The sequence below is a fragment of the Anarhichas minor genome, unplaced genomic scaffold (genome assembly GCF_050575085.1).
Source record: "Anarhichas minor isolate MPS153535 unplaced genomic scaffold, ASM5057508v1 ptg000033l, whole genome shotgun sequence".
Taxonomy (NCBI): Eukaryota; Metazoa; Chordata; class Actinopteri; order Perciformes; family Anarhichadidae; genus Anarhichas; species Anarhichas minor.
In genome coordinates this window covers 12,517,686-12,540,257 of record NW_027466479.1, presented here as the reverse complement: position 1 = coordinate 12,540,257, position 22,572 = coordinate 12,517,686, and the positions used below count along the sequence as shown (strand labels likewise).

The 22,572-nt window shown below is 41.3% G+C and overlaps 3 protein-coding genes across 3 annotated transcripts in view; 2 read left to right on the top strand and 1 right to left on the bottom strand.

Moving 5' to 3' along the window:
- Positions 1-825, bottom strand: part of pag1 (phosphoprotein membrane anchor with glycosphingolipid microdomains 1) — a 41,390-nt gene extending 40,565 nt beyond the window's left edge. The window contains exon 1 of the mRNA XM_076105472.1: positions 556-825. The gene's annotated coding sequence lies outside the window, so the exon portion shown is untranslated. The remainder of the gene's footprint in view (positions 1-555) is intronic.
- Positions 826-3,745: 2,920 nt separating this feature from the next.
- On the top strand, positions 3,746-5,669 carry mrpl53 (mitochondrial ribosomal protein L53). The gene is made up of 3 exons (XM_076106284.1): positions 3,746-3,863; positions 4,474-4,586; positions 5,471-5,669. Exons 1-3 carry the CDS (start codon positions 3,769-3,771, stop codon positions 5,587-5,589), a joined length of 327 nt encoding a protein of 108 aa, XP_075962399.1. The 5' UTR covers positions 3,746-3,768; the 3' UTR covers positions 5,590-5,669.
- Positions 5,670-5,784: 115 nt separating this feature from the next.
- Positions 5,785-8,646, top strand: fabp4a (fatty acid binding protein 4a). Its single transcript, XM_076106283.1, has 4 exons — positions 5,785-7,188; positions 7,385-7,560; positions 7,667-7,768; positions 8,392-8,646. Exons 1-4 carry the CDS (start codon positions 7,116-7,118, stop codon positions 8,440-8,442), a joined length of 402 nt encoding a protein of 133 aa, XP_075962398.1. The 5' UTR covers positions 5,785-7,115; the 3' UTR covers positions 8,443-8,646.
- The last annotated feature ends 13,926 nt before the right edge of the window (positions 8,647-22,572 follow it).

Sequence of the window (22,572 nt, the reverse complement as noted above, 5' to 3'; positions counted from 1 at the left end):
TATACAGTCATATGTTATAAACAATAAATTCTTAAAACATAAAAACCTAACGCAGCAGGAGATTGACAAACAGACAGGAGGCTACACACTACCAGCTTGTTTTAAACAAGACCAAAGGAAGAACGCAGAGGAGAGACAGCTGCTCCCAAAATATTCAAGTGTCACCCGCAGCATCAGCATCCGCGCGCTGTTTAACATGAACAGGACACACACACACACACACACGCAACAATGTTTTGGTTTTTGAAGGCAACAAGTCTCTGTTCCAGCTCGACAGTCACCGCTATACTCGCGTTCGGCTTCACTGCGAGCACCGAGCGTGCCGCAGTCACAACTACAGTGTACTCTCTGTCGGTGAAGTTTCCCGATGTGTCCCTCCACACACACACACACACACACACACACACACATACATATATATATATATATATATATATATATATATATATATATATATATATATATACACACATTGCAGCAGTGATGTGAAACACAAGCAACCACAAGAACACAACTTTTACGCAGGAGGTGTGGAGACATGAAACGAGCGCTTACCAGAGAAAAAGAGGGCTATCCAAAAAAAAAAAATCTGCGTTCAGCGGCTGGTTGAGCAGAAAGTGTGGTTGGATTTGTTTAGTGCGCGTGTATCCTTCGTCTAAAGCTTCCGGTGCAACATTAAAGAGATTGATGGTGTCTGAAGAAGATGCACACAGACAGACAGACACGCAGCGTCGCGACTCGTTCTTCACCCTGCGCACGTTTCTGGACGTGAGAGACACACGGGGCTGTTCATTTCAGTCTGCCCCGCTCTGCGAGCTCCGCCAGGCAGCAGGACGCTGGTGGTGGGAGGAGGAGGAGGAGGAGTGCTCGAGAGAGAGAGAGAGAGAGAGAGAGAGAGAGAGAGAGAGAGAGAGAGAGAGAGAGAGAGAGAGAGAGAGAGAGAGAGAGAGAGAGAGAGCGCTGCCGCGGCGCGAGGCTTTGTGGGAAATGTAGTTCCCGGGTGCTGAAGCTCAAAGGGCTCCCGTACTGGCTACTGGTAGATGTGCTGCTAAACTGTTTTTGAATTAAATGTCATTATAAACAAAATATAATGACGATAAACTTTATGTTGAATTTATATAGCCTATAAAATACAAAATACTAATGAAGAAATATTAAATACAGAAGGTTGAATAGACCAATATATAATGCATAAAATAAAAAAACACTGCTTCTAAAGCCTCTTGAGGCTGATTGGGTTTGTGATTTGGGGCTACAGTATATAAAGAAAATGGACTTGACTATGTTCTAACAAACTTCTTAATTTTTCATGTCGGCTAACCACCAAAAGATCATATATAACTTCCTCAAAATTCAATGAAAAATCTTTGCTAATGCTCACAACTTTCCCACGCTAAAGTGCTAACCCGAACATATTGCCTTGAGAAATATTTAGTTTTTTTTATGATTTATGATCAACATGCTTAGTTATATTTCAGAGCAGAAAGAATCATAAAAAGAGTGAGAATTATAGTCGGTGATACTGTGAATTTGTGTTCATCACACTGCTGGGGTCACCCTGTGACATCTGGGAGCTCCTTAGGGACGCAGAACTTGAATAGTGACTGTTGTAATGAATACAATACTACCAAAGTGCTACTTCCTTGTTCATTATTAGTCTCGAGGGTGAACTACCTTTTTAACAACAGTAAATGCACTGGTATTTCCCCCCCCCCAAAAAAACCTGGGTGTTCTCACACACATTGTCACAATATTTCCCAATTCATTCTCTCAGAAGCAGCTCATGTTACCTAAAGTGTGAATAGAAGATGGTATGTGAACTCTTAAACTAACTGTGCTGTGACATATTGAAACATTTTATCCAACATCAAAACAACAATAGTACACCAAGAAGTAGAGGCAACAATAACAGAGTCTAGCAGCATAGTTTAAAAAAAGAACAAAAAGCAGAACATCCTAAACACCAATGCCTCCTTTTATCATTTCACAATGAAAATTACATTTCATGAGTTATTATTGTGCTCAGACAGAGGACTTGATAAATGAAATCCTGCACCAACACAATACCTCCTTTCTTTTAGGTCAAACATCCTCTTGAGCATTCATTGTTTCTGAGCGCTCTCTCCCCCACTTTCTTATTGCCGGACTTACAGTACAACTACTTAATAAGTGTCTGTGTGTGTGTGTGTGTGTGTGTGTGTGTGTGTGTGTGTGTGTGTGTATGGGTGTGGGGAGTGTATAGGAAATGCTTCTGCCTCTCAGTAGCCGTATGTCTAAATTTAGAGCCCAGTGCCTCCACCGTCCAACTGTCACAGGCTGCGTCGGACTGTCGGCCGCTCAGGAAAGAGACTTGAGGCGTGTTGAAGTTAGTATGAATTGCAGAAGCTCGGGTGGGCTGATCTGAGAATACCACATTTGTTCGACATACGCCCTGAAAACAGGGTGGTTATAAATACACAGCGGCTATACTGAACAGAGGCAAAGGAAGTGCAAATGCAACGCAAATGTTTTTTTTAGAAAACGGGCAGCTGAGGTGATATGCAATGTGTTTTTTTCCAAATTTCTGAAAAAATAAGTCCAAAAAATATTTGAGCACTGACAATTATCAGTTGTTATATATATTTACTGATTTTTTTGTTTTTTTGATGCTAACAAAATGTGGCCAAGAGATGAACACACACTATTTGACAACTTTCCCTTGCAAAAAAACAAGAGTTGTTGTTTTGATGTCATGCAAAACTGCCCCATTACACACACACACACACACACACACACACACACACACACACACACACACACACACACACACACACACACAGACACACACTTATTTCACAGAATCAATTTATGGCATGATTAAATTTAACTAAAGTGCTAACGCAATCAAAATTTAAATGCATTTCCATTTCTGACATGTTTTTATATCCTGACAGGTTTTTTTTACCTTTTTTTCATCTGCTGAGTGCAGGGAAGACCAGTTCCCATCCTCCCATGTCTATTTGATTAGGAGATGTGTCAGTTTGATTGTCGATTTGGAGGGCAGCACCTCCTTTATTGACTTAGTGCAGTCACAGACCCCCCTGTCCTCTCCTTACATAATTCTGCACTGTGACATCCTTTGTCAGTTGATTACAGGACGGTGCCACAGTCGGTTTCCCTGTGAGTTTGCAAATTAGCTTTGTCATGTTGTTGTGAACAAGATGGTGCTGTTTACATACTGTTAATCTTTATAAAGGCTGTTAATATCACTTCTAGTGATGTTATTTAACCATTAATGTGGCCTTGAATAGACACCTGTCATTATATGAGAGAGCAGGAATGGGGTTGTACATCATTGATAGTGGTCTGATGCTCAGCGACCAACACACCGGGTCCCAGCATGTTATATATACATTTACACATAAGGTGTGCAGCATTGCCAACCATAAATTGCATGCCTCATACATATTAATGCTCCAACTATCAAAGAGCAAATACAAGATGCAAATCAAATGTTGTCACTATAATGAAGAACTATGAAGGTTGAAATATAAATCACTGAAAAACCAAGTAGCAGAGAATAAAAAACATGATGAATAGGCATAAAATATATAATTTATATCATCACACATTCCGACATTTATTAGGCCTCCATGGCTCTAATACAATCAACTGTTTCCCTCCCAGTCTACTGCGTCACGCTGTACAGTTATTTATCATCTGGCGCCCTCTAGTGGCCCGCGTGAGAAGCGCCGGTCTCTGCCGAGGTTAGAGTTTACAGCAGAAAACATGGCGGCTCCCAGCAAAGCGACCGTGGTTCTGAAGGCTGTGAAGAAAATAGCGGTCCAGTTTTGTCCGTTTGAGTCTAACGTCCGGTCCACGCGGTAAGAAGTGTGTGTGTGAAAGTCTCGCTGTGTATGGGGAGTCGTTTTTGTGTCAATGGACTGTGTAAAAAACGGAGTATTTTTAACAATGAGGTGACCGTCTGCGACATTGTTTCCAAAATAGTTAGCCAATTCAGTTTTTAGGTTGTTTACTTACGTTGGCTAATAACTTGTAATCATGATTAGTTAATTAATTACAGCTGTGTTTGCACAGCTGTCCGGCCCGTTAGGATGCTTGTGTTAACCCTTTGAGCTGTGCTATGTAGGAATTAACAGAGATAACGAAACTTCATCAACCAGTAGGAGGAATAAACCTGTAACCTCTCCCACCCATAGGGTGCAACAAAATGTAAAGGACAAGCACAGTGTGGACACTTCCGCACAGTCCTCACGTGAGGTCTAATCAAGCAAAATAAGTGGAAACACCTGGGTTGGTGAATAATGTTAAATGATTGTGTCTGCTGTCTGTATTGCAGTAGGGGGAGAATAAGGTAGTCAAGTAAATGTAGCAATACCAAATGGTAAAATACTTCCGGTGCACAGTAGCAAAAAATGGAAATATTCATGCGGTAATGTAATCAGTGTGTAACGCGCTCCTCTTGCCCCACAGGGAGTTTCTGGTCATGGTGGGCTCAGAGAAGGCCAGGTCTACCAACATGAACTGTGAGGTGATATCGATGGTGAGACACGACCAGTCTGCGCCCGTGGTGGACATCACTTTCTGTAAGTATCGCCTGACCACATTCAAATATGTGGGAGAAGGTATCTCAGCGTGGGACTTTATGAAGCAGTGTGATTGTGGCCAGAGTTTTGCATTTGCAGTTCAGGTTAAACCACTGAAGATATGTCGAGTCACAAACTGTCGTACAGACGTTTAAAAAAAATAAAAATAAATGTTATATCCCCATGAAGCCGATTTATGTTGTTTGTGAGTTTTTATCTCTGAATTTCCCCGATCGTGTTTATGCAGTAAAGAAATTACAAAAGGCCGAGTAATTATCAAAGAGAAGATTTAGAATTTTGCATCTGTAAAACCTCAAGCAGACGATACTAAAGAAATGTTTTAACATTGACACACTTTTTGGCTGAGACAGTTAAAGACTAAAAAACTAAAGGCATCATAATGCGTCTGAACACCTAAATTACATTTTGTCATATTAACGTCCTCAGAATTGCTATTTTTCGTCTTTTAATTTCTTTAAATTTGACTATCTAGAAAGAAACTACAGAGACTTTTATCTATCCTAAGAAAGTCACTTGAGCCAGTGCTTGAAGAAAACATTTGACCTGTTTCACGTTATAATTGCTGTAGGTCCAGATGGGCTCTGTCTTTAAAAACAGTCCTTTAAGCGTGCTCGTGGGTTGTTGCTTGTCTTGGAGTTTCCTGCTGACGGTGTTACTGCATGATTACTCACACACAAGGAGTCAAGTGCTTGTCAAAAGTTGAGATGTCTGTCACAGGTCAGCGGAACATCGTACGGATGATGCCCGTTGTGTGTTACTCGACTTCTGCTCAGAGTTAACCTTTGACCTTTCTGCTTGTTGCGCTCCTCATACAGAGATGTGTGTCATTCTGAGTCGTCTCCTCGTGTCTTTCTCTGCTACAGTAGACGGAGACAAGCTGGTGTTGAAGGGAGCGAAGCTGACCAGCAGCGAGATGCTGAACGCGTTTCAGTCACTGTGCACGGCCAAGGACCTGCAGGCAAAAATTGCAGCAAAGAAATAAAGATCCTCGTGTGGAATGAATCTGTATGTAGCTGTGTATATTCTGGGATTTTTATTATTAAAGTATTTCATTTAAATGTGGATTCACGTTTCACTGAAGCTTTTCCTGCATTGATTGTGCTGTGAAATAAAGAGGATACTGAGTTTGCTCCTCTTCCTCAAACTCCTCCACCAGCGAAGGATCAAATCCTACCAGATGTTCATCGCTATCAACATGAACTTCACTGTCGAATTGACAAAGTACGGCACCCTCTCGTTCAGGGGAAAACGCGTCGACATTAGCCCCATCAGCTATGCTTGTCTTCTTCATATTAAAGACTTCAATTGAAATGCTCTAGCTGCTAAAAAAAACATGCTGTGATCAGTACAGTCACGGTGTGACCTTGCATAATGTGGCATTTTCCTGATAAAAGAGATCCTTCCAGCGTTTCAGAGAACATTATGCAAGCGCCGACCTTTGACACAGCAGGCTTAAATGTAATTTGGCACAGCTTTAGATGCAGCCCCTACTGTCACCCAGGCACAGATAACTGAAATCCTCTCCCCTCTGCTAGCTACTCTCTGTCCCATTAGCATCTGTAACTTTATGGGGTTTTCTTCATGGATGGATTATTATTACAGTCACATAGGAAATGTGTTTTCACCAGTTCCTAATAGTTTACCGATAAATAACTGTTCTTATATGCTGGCAAATATAATTAGTACCACCTCCTAATGTGTCACCCTCTGTAAAATGTAACTAATGGCTTAATTAACAGGCTAAATAATGTATTGATGCGTTATAGATAGTTATAAATGTAACTAATCTATCATTAAAGGATAATGAGGTTATTTTTATTTATGACAAACCAGTCTGTTTTTAATATTCATTTACAATAAATAAGTGAATAAAGATTTAATTTCCAAGTCTACTGTTAAAAATAATAAATCGTTAATAAATAGATTTTGCTATTGGCAGCCAGTATGTACAAATATATGGTTGAACAACCGGGCCAACCAACATGTTTATCATCTTATTATTGATCTATAAAGCATTAGTAAGTTATTCATTTATTAATATTAAAGGTATTAGTAACCATTCATAATCCCAGGGGAGTTTAAAATACATAATGGGCAACAGTCCACCACTACATCTCCCATGAGGCTTTGACAGTGTGCCACCTGCTTTAGACTCATGGGAGGTGTTGTTTCTGCATGCTAACAGAATAACCGTTGTTTCCATTGGTAAAAATTACAATATGAGATATTAAAAATGCCCATTTAATCTCAGAATATAAACAAAACACCCATGACGTTTCGGATTTTGTTGTTTATAAGGAAACACATTTAGTGACACATGCTGGTAGCACGAGAGGCGGGACTTCAACGCTCAATTATGTGACGTAGCAGGCTGTGATTGGTTCTTACAGCGTCCCAGGACGTTGGGCTGGCCCTTTAAAAACGGGTCTGTTCCCACACTGGAAGAACGTTGAACCCAGAGTCACTCCGCTGCTTGTAACCAGGGATATCTCGTCAGACACTGCAAACATGGTTGAGAAATTTGTTGGGACGTGGAAGATGATTTCCAGCGAGAACTTTGATGACTACATGAAAGCAATTGGTAGGAGTGGGTGTAAAGCTGCTATCAGACTGTCAGTTGTTTCTTAATTGTGAATTTAATTATGCTCACTTGACTATTGATTTCATGTCATATTGCTCAATTTGTGCAGTGTTTGTATATATGTATAATATTAGTTTTTTTGTCAACACCTTCACTGTGTTTATATTTGATGCATTTCGATGCTCTTGCTGTGCAGGTGTGGGCTTTGCGACCCGGCAGGTGGGGAATCGGACCAAGCCCAATTTGATAGTGACCGTGGAAGATGACGGGATTGTATGCCTGAAGTCTCAGAGCACCTTCAAAACTACTGAAATCAAGTTCAAGCTCAACGAGCCATTTGAGGAGACGACCGCAGACGATAGGAAGACGAGGGTTAGTGCGGTCTGAGAGAGAATAACCACCGCAGAGTGTGTGTGTGTGTGTGTGTGTGTGTGTGCGCGCGCGAGGTAACTGCTTGTCTCTGTTGTGTGCCCTGCAGACCGTGGTGACTCTGGAGAACGGCAAACTTGTGCAGAAACAGAGCTGGGACGGCAAAGAGACGAACATCGAGAGGGAGATCACGGATGGGAAGTTGATAGCGGTAAGGATGAACTTTTCTGGGAAATTAAACCAGCCAACTTGGTAGTCATTTAGCAACTCGCTTTTATAACTTTTTAAATGTGTCCAATAAGTAATGTAAAAGTGCTTCATCACTCATAAGCATCCTTGCATTTCTTTTTTTTTTACCACTTAAATAAATTCACAGGCTCTTTGCATGTTTGATTTGTTAATAAAAAGGCTTTCAATGCAGATTAAATATGTTCACTACCACTTATTCCCACCACTCCTCTGCCCACATTCCACATTCCACGAGAGAATAAAAGCAAACTTGTATCTTAGGGTAAAAATAATTTGCTTGAAATGTCATTCTACTACAAGAAATCCTAATGTAACAGTGGGAAGTAATGCAATTAAATACTATAATGACAAAATAAATCAAAGTATATCCTTATGTGGACTAGGAAGATGGCAGTTGGTTTATGTCACTAGATATTTAAAAATGAAAAGAATATATACTGTAACATTGACTTTGGAAACACAAATATTATAGAGTTCTTCCACAAACTCAAAACTTATGCAAGAATTCAACTTCACCCTCTTTGCAACTGTGCAACTTTTTTGATCCGCACCTGATCTCGCTCTCTCCTCTCTCTCTCCCCACAGAAATGCATTATGGGAGACGTGATCGCAGTGAGGATGTACGTAAAGGAGTGATGGGGTCCCTTCGGCCCACTCAAAGGATGCATTGCCGGATGACAGGCTCAGTTCAATGAGCGCACAAACCAAACTAAAGTAAAGGCGTGTCCTGCTCTTTCTATTCTTTATCTTCACTGTGTTGCCAAAATCAAATTTCTGCTCTCCAACATGACACATTTGGTTTCATTTGGAATTGTTGTGGTGATTTGAATAAAAATTAATGAAAATGTATCAAAACCGCGTCTCTGTGTTCATTCAATGTTAATTAAAGGTATTTATTTATTTTTTAAAATTAAAATCCAAATTCAATTATAACATTCTTCAAAGCATTCCAATCATCGGGGCGTGCTGAGGAATGCTGCACAAAAAGTGCTCTAATTGGAACCTAATCTGACATGTCGATTTCCTGACTTTAATGCTTTATTCCCATGCTTGGAGAATAGTTCTGTTATCATTCCACATCCACTCACTTTTTCCAGTAACTTTGGCTTGTGCAGTCCTTTCTTGCTTCCTTATTTAGGTCAGAGGACAAGCAAAATGATGCAAACATATTCCCTATTCAAAGGTCACGATGTAAAAGTCAGCCATCCTGATGATGTGTGCTGGCAGGGACTCCTGGCGGAATGTGAACTCTTCTTTAGAAGTATTGAGCGCATCATGCGGAGAGGTCAGTGAGGAAATGTATCTCCTCTTCCCTTTTGGGAGGTCAAACATTTCCCATACTGGCAGCTGTGCGTACATGGAGAAACTAAAAAGCATTATGGGTAATCCCCAGTATTTGGCCACTGGCTAAGTGTTTCAGTATGTTGGGTTGGGGGATTCCCACGACAGGAAAAGCGGGACGATAGCACTGATTGGACCTAATGGCCAAAACAGGTGGAACTCTCGTTTCTTTCTGCTGGGACAATGGTACCGGCAGTAGTTAAGGAAGGCACACCATGTTTGTACTTTGGGGAGCGCCAAGTGGATGATGTCCCAGTGGAGGGCTAGCAAAGGTCACCAGAGTAAAAGTGTTTTTTAATGCCTCAAAGACATTTCCCTTCTACAGCAGAAGAGCCTTTTGGTAACGAACCTGAACCTCTGCGACATAACGCACGGCACAAGTCTAAAACGGTTAAAGGAAGTGCAACATCACAGCTTATGTCGACAATTCATGTGCGTGGTCCCTCCTTAAATGAAATATACAGAGTTCTAACATTGTCATTATTATAGTATATTGTCCTATATAAGGCTGTGTTTTATGAAATTGCAACAAACAAACCGACACACGGAACATCTGGGTCCAGGAAGCGTTCGAGGAGTGTTTGTTTCTGGCTCTTCACATGAAGCTGCTATCTACCATTGTGTGCACTTCGCTTGGGAACTGGAGTCCAAAGGGTTAATCTAAGCATGCCACAAACTCCAAACATGCCAAAATGGGATTCTGTTTTGCCTTTGTTGGCCATAAGGAAATGTGATCTGTGGTAAAGGACATGGCGATTTAAAAAAAAAAAAAAAGACGATCCTTCGTGTTTGCTGGAGTGGATTATGAATCATCTCACATAGATTTGAATGTGATGTCAACAAGGATATTATTAAAAGAAAACCTTGCTTCTTTCATACATGCTGTGAATGCTCTGCTATCCATTACTAAATTATGTTTGAATTCAATTGAAGAGCTGTTGCTTTTATCTTGTCTGTGTACATTCTGTGTCTGATGCTGGGTATTCTGTACATTATAAAAGCACTCTTAAAAGCATGGTCGTTGTCTCACAGCCAGAGAGAAGAGATCACATCTGCTACGGATTGACTTACAGGTGCAGCGCTTGTGATCCACAGGCGTCGCCATCACTTTGTTTGGATAACTGCGGGGATGAGGCAGATCTCCACCTCCCTGTTTTATCTCCCACATCTTGATTTGATGGACTTTGGTGTTTCCTAATTAATGGAAAGTTGAGCTTTTTTGTAAGTGGCTCTCAGTGATACAGCTTTTAGCAATGTGCCACGAGCTGCAGCTTCAACATTTTAATAGACGGCAGTTGGACAGTATAAAAAACATACAACCATAAACATTAACAGTGAGATAATACGCTGTTAGCCAAACAGGATATAAAGGGAGGTATTCCACTGGAGAGGAAAGGTCCGATCTTGACGAAGGCAAACCTCCCATCAGGAAAGTGAAAATTAGGAAACTGTTAAGGAAGGACAATGATAGCTGGAAGCCTGCTGAGAGTTAACTGGCAGAGGTAGACAGCGTGAAACAAAGGGACCGCAGGATAAGCGTCCATTAGGACAGTTCTTTCAAAATCATGTACACGAGAATACACTAAGGTATAAGGAATGTGGCATACATGTTATCTCGCTAAAAGTAACTCCTCATACAATGTAAGCTGCGGATTTCCCCCCTCATTGCATTTGTCTATACGTTTGTGTGTTTGTGTGTGTGTGTGTTTGTGAGTGTGTGTGTGTGAGAGAGCGTGTGTTCTCATGCTTTAAAGACAAAGGTATCTTGTTGACACTGGGGTTGTTTTTTTTGTTAAGAAAGATTGTCTTGGATTTTAGAAGAATGAAATCACATCCTTTGCAAAACATCTGGAAAGCTCCACTTGTACAGCAGCGCTGACACCCTTCCTTCGCTTGTCCTCTCTCTGCTTGTCCTGAACTTAAACTCTGTCGGGCACGTGCACAGATAGACCACGGGGGGTTGTGACGTTTTGCATGCAGAAAACGATTCTAAAAGTAAACCAACGTGAAGCTCATAATGCACGTGAATGTGAGGCAATCCTCCCAACATAACAGCCTGTCTAAATGAATACAGGTCTGTGTGTGTGTGTGTATTATTTTCACATCACATTTCATAATTGATCTGGAAAGTAAACTACTTTTTTTTTCTAATTTATTTAGACATGTTCTTTGCATGTAAATAAGATGAATAAAGAGTGCATAAAAAGTATCAAAATAGACAAACATTTCACGTTTAAGTGGACGAGCTTTCATTCTAATGCAACATACGACATTACTTTTCTTTATGATGCACTTCCAAAATACATTACAAATGTGCTCCAGTAATTACAACTGAGTAGACTTTCTATCATTTCAGTCACGAGTGATTCACTTTTTATTCGTTCATTTGCTGCTGGAGGAACTGCTTGCATGGCCAGGATCTTGCTAAATGCACTAAAAGTCACTCACCCATTCTTCAATTCAGGGATGCTGGGCTTTGGCACGAATCCCTATAAGAGAGAATGATGTGTAGACCACAGCGTCTGGTGCTGTAAATGTTCAGTCACAACAATCTAATCTGTGATGCAGAGAACAGTATTTGGGATTTTCTAACCAGGAAATATAAACAACCAGGAAAGTTAGGAACAAACTCAGGGACATTTTTCCACCTCAGACAGATTAGTTTTAAAAGTGAGAGATCATTTCCTTTTCCAGTTGTTTTTCCTGCCTTACATTTAAACTGTATTATACTTGTCAAATACATGCAGGTACATGAAATCCAACCCCTGCATTAAACTCATCCTATGCACTAAGGAGCAGTGGGCTGATGTAAAGCAACCGGGGAGAAACTTGGGGTTCAGTGTCTTGCTCAAGGACACTTCAACTTTAACTGCCTGGACAGGCTTTAATGCTTGTTCTCAATGATTTTAACTGTCAAACAATAAATGTCCCAAACAACTCCCCTTTTTCCAGCAACAAATTCTACTTTAAAGTGTTGAGACTGTAACTGAATATGTCAGCATTACAACGATGACACAAAAGAACAGCATGTCTGGACTTCACAACAAACTGATGTCAGCTTTTCTCATTGGGTGTTGAGTCTGAGCCACTTTGGTTTCGGGGAAATTCAAGAACCAAAACATGATTACAGCAAAAATCCCACTCCCACTCTGTGTGTTTTTCCGCTTAGGTTCAACCCCCGCCTAGAGACAGCTCACTGAAGTACATACCTCCACATTCACTCAAAATACTGAACACACATCAGTTGTACCTCAATCCGCTCCACAGGACCTATGGCACCTATGCTGACCCAAGGTCAGTCTCCCTGAGAAAGCAAACATCTGGGCAGAACTATGTCAGTTGAGGCCCCACAGGGGCCCGTAGGGGAGGCGGGTTGCCATGCAACAAGCTTTCTTGCCACTGAACTTTGCATTCCAGTTACACTTAAGAGCTAACTCTGATTTCATCAACACGTCTACGAATGTTATGCAAGCTGTCTGGCCGCACAGAGGCAAGCTGTACTACTATCTCCCCAAAACACTCAGAGAGACATGTCTGGCATCTCAGGAAGCGACTCTGTTTTGGATCAAAGGTGGCAATGTGGAGTCCTGGATTCAACCAAAACATTTAAAGGATCTTTCTTTGTCACATATCAGTAGTCGATGGGCACAATTATAATTTCCACTGCATACAAACATACTTTCTTCTTTAAGACAATCGCAACAAACTAGAACGGACAAGGAACAACTTTCACTTCTGTTTCCTCTCTGGCCTCACTCACAGAGAGGTCAGAGGTCACAGGCTCAGATAAAGCCAACTAGCATGAGAAATATTCATGTGTTTTGGGATTTATTTTGCTTGATATGTGAGACAGATTTAGACGGTTGATTGATGGATTGAAAAAGTCCTTAATGCATCAACCTCAAAAATGATATTCTAATAAAGCGGGTATTTTCAAACGAACTAAACGAACGGGTGGAGAAACAGCATGAATTATAACTTCTAAAGGCCTTTCCAACGTATGTGAGGAAATTCAGTTTTGCCTTTGAGGACACCACAAAGAATCATTGTTTTTGAAGTCACCCCATAGGACTTCCTGTCAAAGCTAAGCTACGTCCCTGCTGCGAGTGATTGTATGGCTCAGAGGAAGGATGGTGGAATTCTTTAAAGTGAGGCTTTACAAACCAGAGCCAACACAATGGCTTCCCCGAGAGAGCACGGCATTCAGAACTCAGCACTCTGCGTATACAAGCATGTTTAACCAGCTTGCTTTTCAGTCAGTGTGTCTATGCTTGTGCATCTCTGTTCAACAGCAGATAAATACATGTTTTGCTCGGCAATAAAAAGTCATAAAGTGTTACTTATCTGCTCTGAATCTGCCTTACTTTACCCCAGTGTTGGGCTCATCCACTCCTCCTATAACTACTGTGTGAGAGGACATGTGATCTGTAATCTGGAGGGGGTGATGGTGATGGGGTGAGTGAGGAATGGGGTGCTCTTTGAACACAGTGTGTGTGTGTGTGTATTCTTGTGAGCTTGGATATATGTGGGTCTGAATAAACCATATGGGAAGTAACACTGTGGATGGTCTCTGTTTGCTCACATCAAGCATTCTTTGTGCAAAAACCCTCAAGAGGAGCTCAGTGACTCTGTAACAGGCAGAGCGGTTTATGTTATGGCCGCAGCATGAAGAGCGTGAACGGAACTTCTGTGAGGGAAAACAAACTTCAAACACTAAATTGCTACATAGTCAAATCAGTGAAACTGTAAGATGTATGCATTTTTCTGCCCTAAAGAAGTTGCAGATCGGAGAACTAATTTGCTGATGGATTAAAATATGAAATCCGAGCTTACTTTAAATTGTTATCTGCAGGACTTGTACATCTTATCATTAAAATCAACACAGGAAAAGCAAATGAGATCAACATTACCCATGATTATCGTCTTGGGAGGTTTTGAAACTTTGATGTCAAAATCATATGTGACCATTTTCCATGACCCATTAGCGAGCAACGCTGGGGAGTTCAGGAGAAGACATTAAAGTCTGCAATCCGACTGTCCCACAGGAAGCACCATTCGCACCCTTTTGCCAAACAACACAGCGGCCTGCCTTTGCACAAGCAAAACAAGAGTTCAAAGAATCCGAGTGGATAAAGTAATGGTAAAGTAATGCTTTGTTGTGCTTTTTATGCCATAAATATACACACAGATACACTGATGTTCTGTTGCAGGTGCTATGGCTGAATGGAGTTGATATGTTCTCTCTGCCCTGGGTTCAATGTTGTATTAAGCCATGTCAGTGCAGACAGAGGCAGAGAAGCTTTAGAAACATGAGTGACTGAAGCTCAGACTTTATACTTTTGAACAGTGGTGTATAGTAACGAAGTAGAAATACTTCGTTACTGTACTTAAGTCGTTTTTTTGGATGTCTGTACTTTACTTTACTATTTATATTTCTGTTGACTTTTACTTTTACTTCACTACATTTTGCAAAGAAAACTGATACTTTTACTCCGATACATTTCCCCTGAAACCTTCGTTACTCGCTACAAAATCAAATCTATCTTTAGAAACAAAATGAATCATGAGACCAGCGTCGGGGACTGTGGTGACTGCAAGCAAGCAGGTTTGGTGAATCAGTGGTCCTAGCTTGTAAGTTAAATCATTGGTTAATCACGTTAATGCGCAAAACAAGTGCTCTCAAAGCCGCGGTGTTTAGATTCCCAGTGATGCCCAGGATGCTACATGCTATAGCTAGCGGGCGACAACACGAGTAGAATTCCACACAGGACGCGTGGGATGAGGAGAGGTGGATGGGTCAAACAAACACTGGTGTTTCCTCCAGGAGGCCGCAGTTTGTGCCGTGTGTGAAACGAGAAGCCAATGTTGATTTATTTGTGACGTTACTTCCGTACTTAAGCAACGCCACTTCCGTAGATATTTTAACGCGAACCACGATCTTTTCCTAAACCTAACTAAGTAGTTTCATCGCCTAAACCTTAGTTGTTTCCTGTGAAGATGGAAGTTTATTTTGAAAAGACAGTATGCATGTAACAAGCGAAAACTTTAAAAAAGGAATAACTTCAATAGAATCATTCTATACACTGTAGCTTCTTTACATTCTAATAGAATGTAAAGAAGCTACATTCTGATACAATGTAGCTTCTTTACATTCTAATAGAATGTAGCTTCTTTACATAGAATGTAAAGAAGCTACATTGTATCAGAATGTAGCTTCTTTACATTCTATTAGAATGTAAAGAAGCTACATTGTATTAGAATTGTCTTTTGAAGATGAACAGGACATTTTTCAGGTTCAAGTAATGACTGGGTTGTTACTTTCGGTGCTGCTTTAGTATTGATCATGTTTTGATATTTGAGTCATTTTGTGGATGATCAGATGGAGTTATGATGGTAGCAGTCGCCCAATTGCAGATTCAGCTTGAGCAAAACCTTTGCCTATTGTGTTCAAATCAGGCCCATAGGAGTTTACAAGGCAGGTGTCCTTTCTCACAACACTGACCTGATGCATCAAGTGGATATTTTTTGCTGAACACAACATTATGCATTTGCCCTCTACATCCTCTAGTCGGAATGAGCATACTTATAAACGCACTGTTACAACTCCTTCATAGTGTCATATTGCTTTTCGGAGAATTATGATGATAAGTTCATAGTAGATGCAAAAGTATACTTATGTACAATATATTATGTTGAACATTGTTGCTCCTGGATGGATCACAGCCAACCCAATTATTTTCAACACAGCTCCATGTCCTTGTTCATGGTGCCACAGCACTTAAAAGAATAAACTTCATAATTCTCAAAATTCTGACCCTTTGCTTTTTTATTAACAGCATTTACTTGTACTTTTACTTTCAATACTTAAGTACATTTAATATCAGATACTTTAAGACTTTTACTCAAGTAGTATTCTAATCGGTGACTTTCACTTTTACTGGAGTAATTTTCCAGTAAGGTATCTTTACTTTTACTCAAGTATGGCTTTTGGGTACTTTATACACCACTGCTTTTGAACTTCAAATTGATTCCTTTGTCTGTCTGTCTGTCTGTCTCTATGTCTGTCTGTCTGTCTGTCTGTCTGTCTGTCTGTCTGTCTGTCTGTCTGTCTGTCTGTATGTATATATATATAAGTATTGCTGAGGACCTAAGGAAGTGCAGTGTCGGATGCGAGCTCTTGAGATCTACTGGATATATTTGTAAGTATAATGCGTTCTGTGCACGCGCTGTGTAGTGTATTTACACCGCTGAACGGCATGCTGGGTCGGCTACAGCTCATTCTCCGACGGTCGGTACGTCACATCCAAGAACAGATGGCAAAAAAGACACTGGAGAGACAGGAGATCTAGCCGAAGACGGATAGTGTCGAGTGTGAAGTACTTTAGATGAAAGCAGAGCCCAAGCAAGGCCCGTTCTGAACGGGCACATGTTGGAACAGGCACTGCACTAGTTTTAAGCCAAATATGACATCTTGCATTTGGCCACAAAACTGGCAATGTGACATTGTGTCTCCGTGTAAAGTGAATATATGATATCATATATAGCTGTAATCAAGTTTTCAGTGCTTAGCATGTCAATACGGCTTTATTAAGTAATTCATGTTACAATAGTCAGAGACTGAGCAGGATATCATGCAATGTTTGACAATACATTTCGAGCACAGACGGGTTGGACTTGGCTTTGGAAACCTTTATTAAAAAAGACAATAGGCCATCAGGAAAGTTGGCGTGATGGATACTTTGAGACATGCTGAAGGCAGCAGGCACTTCCCCACAATGCACTGGAGAGATAACCACAGCCTGTGATAGGCGGGAGGAAAAGGAAGCCATTAATCACACGCTGACCTTTCTCCAAGTGGTTTGTAAACAGGCTTTACAACAGCACAAACCCCAACAGCAAAGTTCTTTTTATAGCTTTACTTTCGCATCTATTGCCAAGATGACAATCAATTAGAGTCATGGACTTTGTTGGTGTACAGTAACAGCACTCCCATAAGAGCCTAGTGAAGCAGCCAAAGCTGTTTGCTAATGCTTTTGTCGGACATGGACTGTTTTTCTTTCTTAAGCTTCACTGTAAAACCATAAATCTGAGGTGTATGGGTTTACAGCTGTTTGAGTCGACGTCCGTGTGAAACTCAGAGAGAAAGAACTCCGATGCGTTCCCCACAACGCACAGCTGCACGTTAAAACAACAAGCCCCCTCTGTGGATCGACTCTTTGGTTAGCTCTTTGTGTTGGAAAGCACTTTTGATGGGGAAAAAGCAGAAGGGAAAGTGGAGCTTGTGACTAAAAGTCAAGATGCTGACACCAGTGTAGCTAAATAAGACATGGTAATGGTGGAGATGGACTGATTTTAGACGTCAGAAATAACTCATTTGGACCGCAGAGCATGTAAAAAAAAGGTTTTCTAAAGGACGTTGCTGCTATTTCCTTGTAACAAGGTTGATAAGAGCACTGAGCATGAAATAACAGTAGGTCATAAAACCCAAACAATGAGCTGAAAGGTGCTACAGCACTGTAGAGCTGAGGGGAACGGAAGAGTCGGGCGATAATTTCCCTGTGGGTTTGTCATGTGAGCAAAAACTTTAACTTTACACACAGTCCTTCCCATATAAAGACAATTAGAGCGGCATTACAGTATGCAAGTACGAAAGGGAAAAGGGAACGGAAAGGAGGGTTAGTGCTGTTACATGAACAAACCTCTTACCTCCTCAGCGCAGTGTGCCAGCAGGGGAGAGGTGAGCATGCACCAAGACGTTAAAGCAGCAGGGAATACAAAGAATTAGGTGCAGGATAAGGAGACGAGAAGGAGGATGAGAGGTATTTGCTTGAAGCTAGGAGCCGGGGGGGGGGGGGGGGGCGAGCAGTTGTACTCTTAGTCTCCCCTTGGGTGTTCCTGTCAGAGCACCGGGGAAGCAGACATAATTCACTTAATTGGGTCTCACTGTTGCACATATAAGAGTAACAAAATCACAGAGAGATTTTTCTACAATCTGGGCCAAAGGTAGCAATGACTTCCCTCTGCTGTCTCAGCAAATTAAGTATTTTTTTCCCCTCAATACTTTGCTCCAGTCACATATTTTCAAGTACAAGTGTAAATCACAGTAAAGGGGCAACTGTGTAAAAATGATAGACTCTTTGATCTCTGCACGCCATCAATGAATGAAAGAGATTAATCCTATTTGAGACCATGCTGCTCTCATTATCGTATGTTCTAGCCGATGGATTTTACTTCATCACCTAAACAGTCTGACTAATTTATACATAAATCACATGACAGCTGCCCTCCCCACCCTCTCAAAACAGGACACGAGTGACCCCTTTCCCCACATTCTCTGGGCGACTGATGTATGCTTTGTTCATTCCTTTGACCTGCGACCCACTACTCATTCTGACTGGACTGAATCAGCGTGCTTTAACCTTTGTGTGTCGGAGCTTAAACCAGTGTGTGGTCGTGCAAGGCAGCATGCCAGTATGAAAAAAACCCCCGCATGAGCATAGAATAAAGCCAACTCTGCAGAAACATAGATCTTGAGTTCCCATGTGGACAAGAGTGGAATATTTCCCACTAGGCTTTCTGACAAACTTATCTCAATGATGAATTTGAAGATCCAAGAGTCTGTGCTTTTTGTAGAGAGTTCCAAATCACTGTTGGCTAAGACCTTGTATGCTGTTATCTATGGAGGCTTCATGTAAACTGGCTAAATTCCACATTTTAACCACTGTAAACAGTCAGCACTGATAGTAAGCCTGCTAACTTAATCTATGATTTCACGGTGCTAATTGTATGATAGCCGTTCTGTCTTTCCTCTGACAGGCAGGTCATCGATTTGTAAAAGATTTTAAATATTAAAACATTTACTTGCAAACCCACCTATATTGATAAAGAAATGATTTGACATTTTGTAAACATGCTTATCCGCTTTCTTGCTGAGATTTACATGGGAAGATCGATACCACTCTCATGTGTGTCCATCAAATATAAGACTGCGGAGAGCCAGTTAGCTTAGCTTAGCATAAAGACTGGAAACAGGTGGAAACAGCTAGCCTACAAAACCTCGGAATCGTGTCGTTACTGCTGTGCCAGGGAACCAGAGGAGCTGTTACCTCCAAGTTTACAGTGTTTATGCTAAGCTAAGCTAATTGCCTGCTGGCCGGAGCCACACACAGTATTTAGTGTACGGACTTGAAAATAGTATTGAGCCTCCGATTCAATGCTTGGCAAGCAAAGCTTTTTTTAAACGACGAACTATTCCTTAAGCAAAAGATGAGCATAAACTTTATTGAATGTCTTCACCGTAAAAAAGCTTCTCTTTTGCATTAAAAAATATCCCACAGGGAGAGAAGGCCAAAAGATACTAGTGCTCATCTACTACAACCCTTATGAAAAGCAAAACAATTTTTCATTCAAGGACTCTGTGATGTAAGAAGATAGCATATAAACACTAGATCTTGGTGGGGGGGGGAACACACACACACACACACACACACACACATTAAGACCAAAGAATACAGGAAATTTAGTTCCTAAAGAGCTTTTCTGAGCAAGTACTTGGTGACCTTGTTCCCTTAGTGTATGTCTAGGAGCATGGTACGCATCCTGTACAGACACAGCAACTTTTTTTCGCAAGAAATGAACTGTGTGAACCGTGTCTCTGTCTCACACGCTTTAAAAGTGGGCATGGGCCAAAATCAAATAAACTGAATGAAGGGGCCTATCTTTCACGCATACTGTACTAGTGTGCATCAGCAAAGCAATCAGGGTGCAGCCATGGTAGAAAGAAACATTTTCCATGTGACATTAAAGAAAAATGAAGTATGCAAATATCCCACCACTAAGCTTCTACAGATGAAAAAGGGGGGCTTGTGCCATTAGAGTGCCTCTACAGTAAACGTGTCACTGCTTACGCTCACTGCACTATTCGCCTGTGTTGACTCAAGTCAACATAGATTAGATTAGTTACCATTTCAGCCAAAAGGTACACACGGTGAGGTCCGTTTATCTGGCAGTGCGCCCCATATTTGCAAAAGATACCCTTATCTCATGGTGACTTAGCATCTAATATGAACTACTCTTGCTGTTATTTGTTGCAAACTTGTATTATATTACATCGTAACAATGGTCAGGACATTTTTTAAAGAGGTAACAACAGAGATGTAGGTTGAACAATTAAATTCAGCAATTGTTGTGTTACTGCCATCATCATGTGTTCTGCCATTAGAAAGAAAGAAAAGTTTTTTTTTCTTGGAAGCGGTTTGAACTGTGCAACATTTCATGAGCGCATCGTACTCTCTGCATACAAACGTGTTCTTAAAAAAGTTCCTACAGCAATCAGATTTGATGAAGTAAATGTATGGTGGAAATAAAGAATATACACATTCACTTTCTAATTCTTAACCAGCTCAACCAAACCCCCCTCACCCCTCTCCCAGCATACACACTCATTTCCCACAGACAAGCACACACACACACACACACACACACACACACACACACACACACACATACCTCTACAGCAGTAATCCCACCAGGTTGTTGGGTTCTATGGGGGTCAGCGTTTATCGGACGCAGCTTTTATTTGGGCCTGATTATATTCGGGCACAGTCATCGCATGGCCTCTGTCGGCAGGGATAACGTTCATTGGGGTTGGATTCGCGTCCGCCTCACTGGGTCCATTCACTGGGCCCGGCACAATCATTTACAACAGGCAGACCTAACACCTAACCCACAGAGCCGGGCCAGCCCAGTCAGCAAATACACCCCCCCACCCCTAGCAATCATAGCAGGGGGAGTAAAATGAGAGGAAGGGTGAGACAAAAAAAGAGATAGGGAGTAGTAAAGAGGCGGAGGGAAAGAGTGGGAGACGTGTGTGAGCAGCTCCTGCATTTTGGGTTCATAGGGATAGAAGGACATACAGAAAAAAGAGGGACTGTGTGTGTGTGTGCGTGTGTCTGTGTGTGTGTGAGAGAGAGAGAGAGACAGAGAGAGAGCGGTAGAGCAAACATGGCTTTTCATCACCTGATTGGCCAGCAGCTCTTTTGAACCAAAGCCGTTTCCGCAGCAGTGTTTTGAGTTTTTGCCCCCGATGGCCTCTGGGGCAGGCAGTGGTGGGCCGTCAGGGCTAGCAAGGCCGTCTCTGCTGGCCTAGACACTGACAGATTCCCAAAGTTAGAGCTATTTTATAATTTAATGTTTTCTAGATATTTTTCCCATTAGCTTATTATCTCATTATCTTACTGTCTTCCTCAGTTGCTCTGCTTCCAGCGCAGCTTGTTTTAAGGAGAGCTTTTATCCAATCAGATTTCGCCCCTATACTAACTCTAAGTAAAAAGATCTGCCCGGAGGCCTTCAGAATTACAAGTGAAACCCTTTATCAGTTTAAGTAAATGGAGACGATATTGTTGATTATCATAGTGTTCAACCAATCAGATTTTTAGTTTGACATGTTGGGCGTATTCTTTGACATGTCAGAGCCATCTAGCTGGCCTACAAGTACGTCAGCATTAACGTGCGGCTTGATTGGTCAGTGGGCTAGCGTGACTGTTGTGAAACTAGCTAGCAGAACTTTGTAGTAGTAAGAGTTAAATTTTAATATGCAAGAAGTTTTTATGTGACATTACATTTTTAGCGTTTTGGCATGTTTGGCGGTGACAATCCCAATATCTGCCTCCTCTGTCGAGCGGACATTTTCAGCCCTCAAACGCATTAAAACGTATTGAAGAAGTACAACTGGGGAGGCTCGACTGTCTTCACTGGTGTCCGTGAATCCGAGAAGGAGCTCTCGCTGGAACTGAACCGCACCGATGTACTGAACAACCGTGGGATTAAACTCTTTGCAATCAAAGAAAGGAGGATGGACTTTGTCTTTAAATAGTGAACAGCAGCTTTGGAAAGTGAACTGCTTTTGTTTTTTTTACATCTGCAGTAGCGTTACTACTGTGTTCATTTTTTTATTGTGTTGTTTTTATGACATGCTTAATATTGTTCCCTCTGATGTGAATAATATTTGAATGGTGCCCTCGAGTGTGTGGCGGAATGCGTGTTTTAGCGCCGTAGTTTTGCTGGAATATGCAGAGGCCTGTTGAATCGTGTTATTTGGGTTTTATGTTATTCTACCTGCTTTGTTGTCATATAAATATATGTGACTGGTTCTTGTGAATTTGTTCTTGTCATTGTGTTAATTACATTGATTTTGACTATATGCATTGCCCGTTAATAACGCAGCATCCCGTCATGCTGCTTGACAGACCTGTATCCTTTGCGCGTATTCATATATCTGCACTCTGCAGTTCGTGTATTTGTAGCCCTCATAGGTGTTGAGCTTCATGTAACATTTTATTTCACTTGTCAAATGTTGCAGTGTTATGTGAATATGAGGTTTTTACACGAAAAAAATAACAACCCGTAGCTGTGTCATAATGAGGT

Bases quoted from the DNA above. Each gene is read 5' to 3' on its own strand.
- mrpl53 (XM_076106284.1), top strand. From the start codon at position 3,769: ATGGCGGCTCCCAGCAAAGCGACCGTGGTTCTGAAGGCTGTGAAGAAA. The intron at 3,864-4,473 runs GTAAGAAGTGTG...CTTGCCCCACAG, and splicing joins TCTAACGTCCGGTCCACGCG to GGAGTTTCTGGTCATGGTGG. The intron at 4,587-5,470 runs GTAAGTATCGCC...TCTCTGCTACAG, and splicing joins CGTGGTGGACATCACTTTCT to TAGACGGAGACAAGCTGGTG.
- fabp4a (XM_076106283.1), top strand. From the start codon at position 7,116: ATGGTTGAGAAATTTGTTGGGACGTGGAAGATGATTTCCAGCGAGAAC. The intron at 7,561-7,666 runs GTTAGTGCGGTC...TGTGCCCTGCAG, and splicing joins CAGACGATAGGAAGACGAGG to ACCGTGGTGACTCTGGAGAA. The intron at 7,769-8,391 runs GTAAGGATGAAC...CTCTCCCCACAG, and splicing joins CGGATGGGAAGTTGATAGCG to AAATGCATTATGGGAGACGT.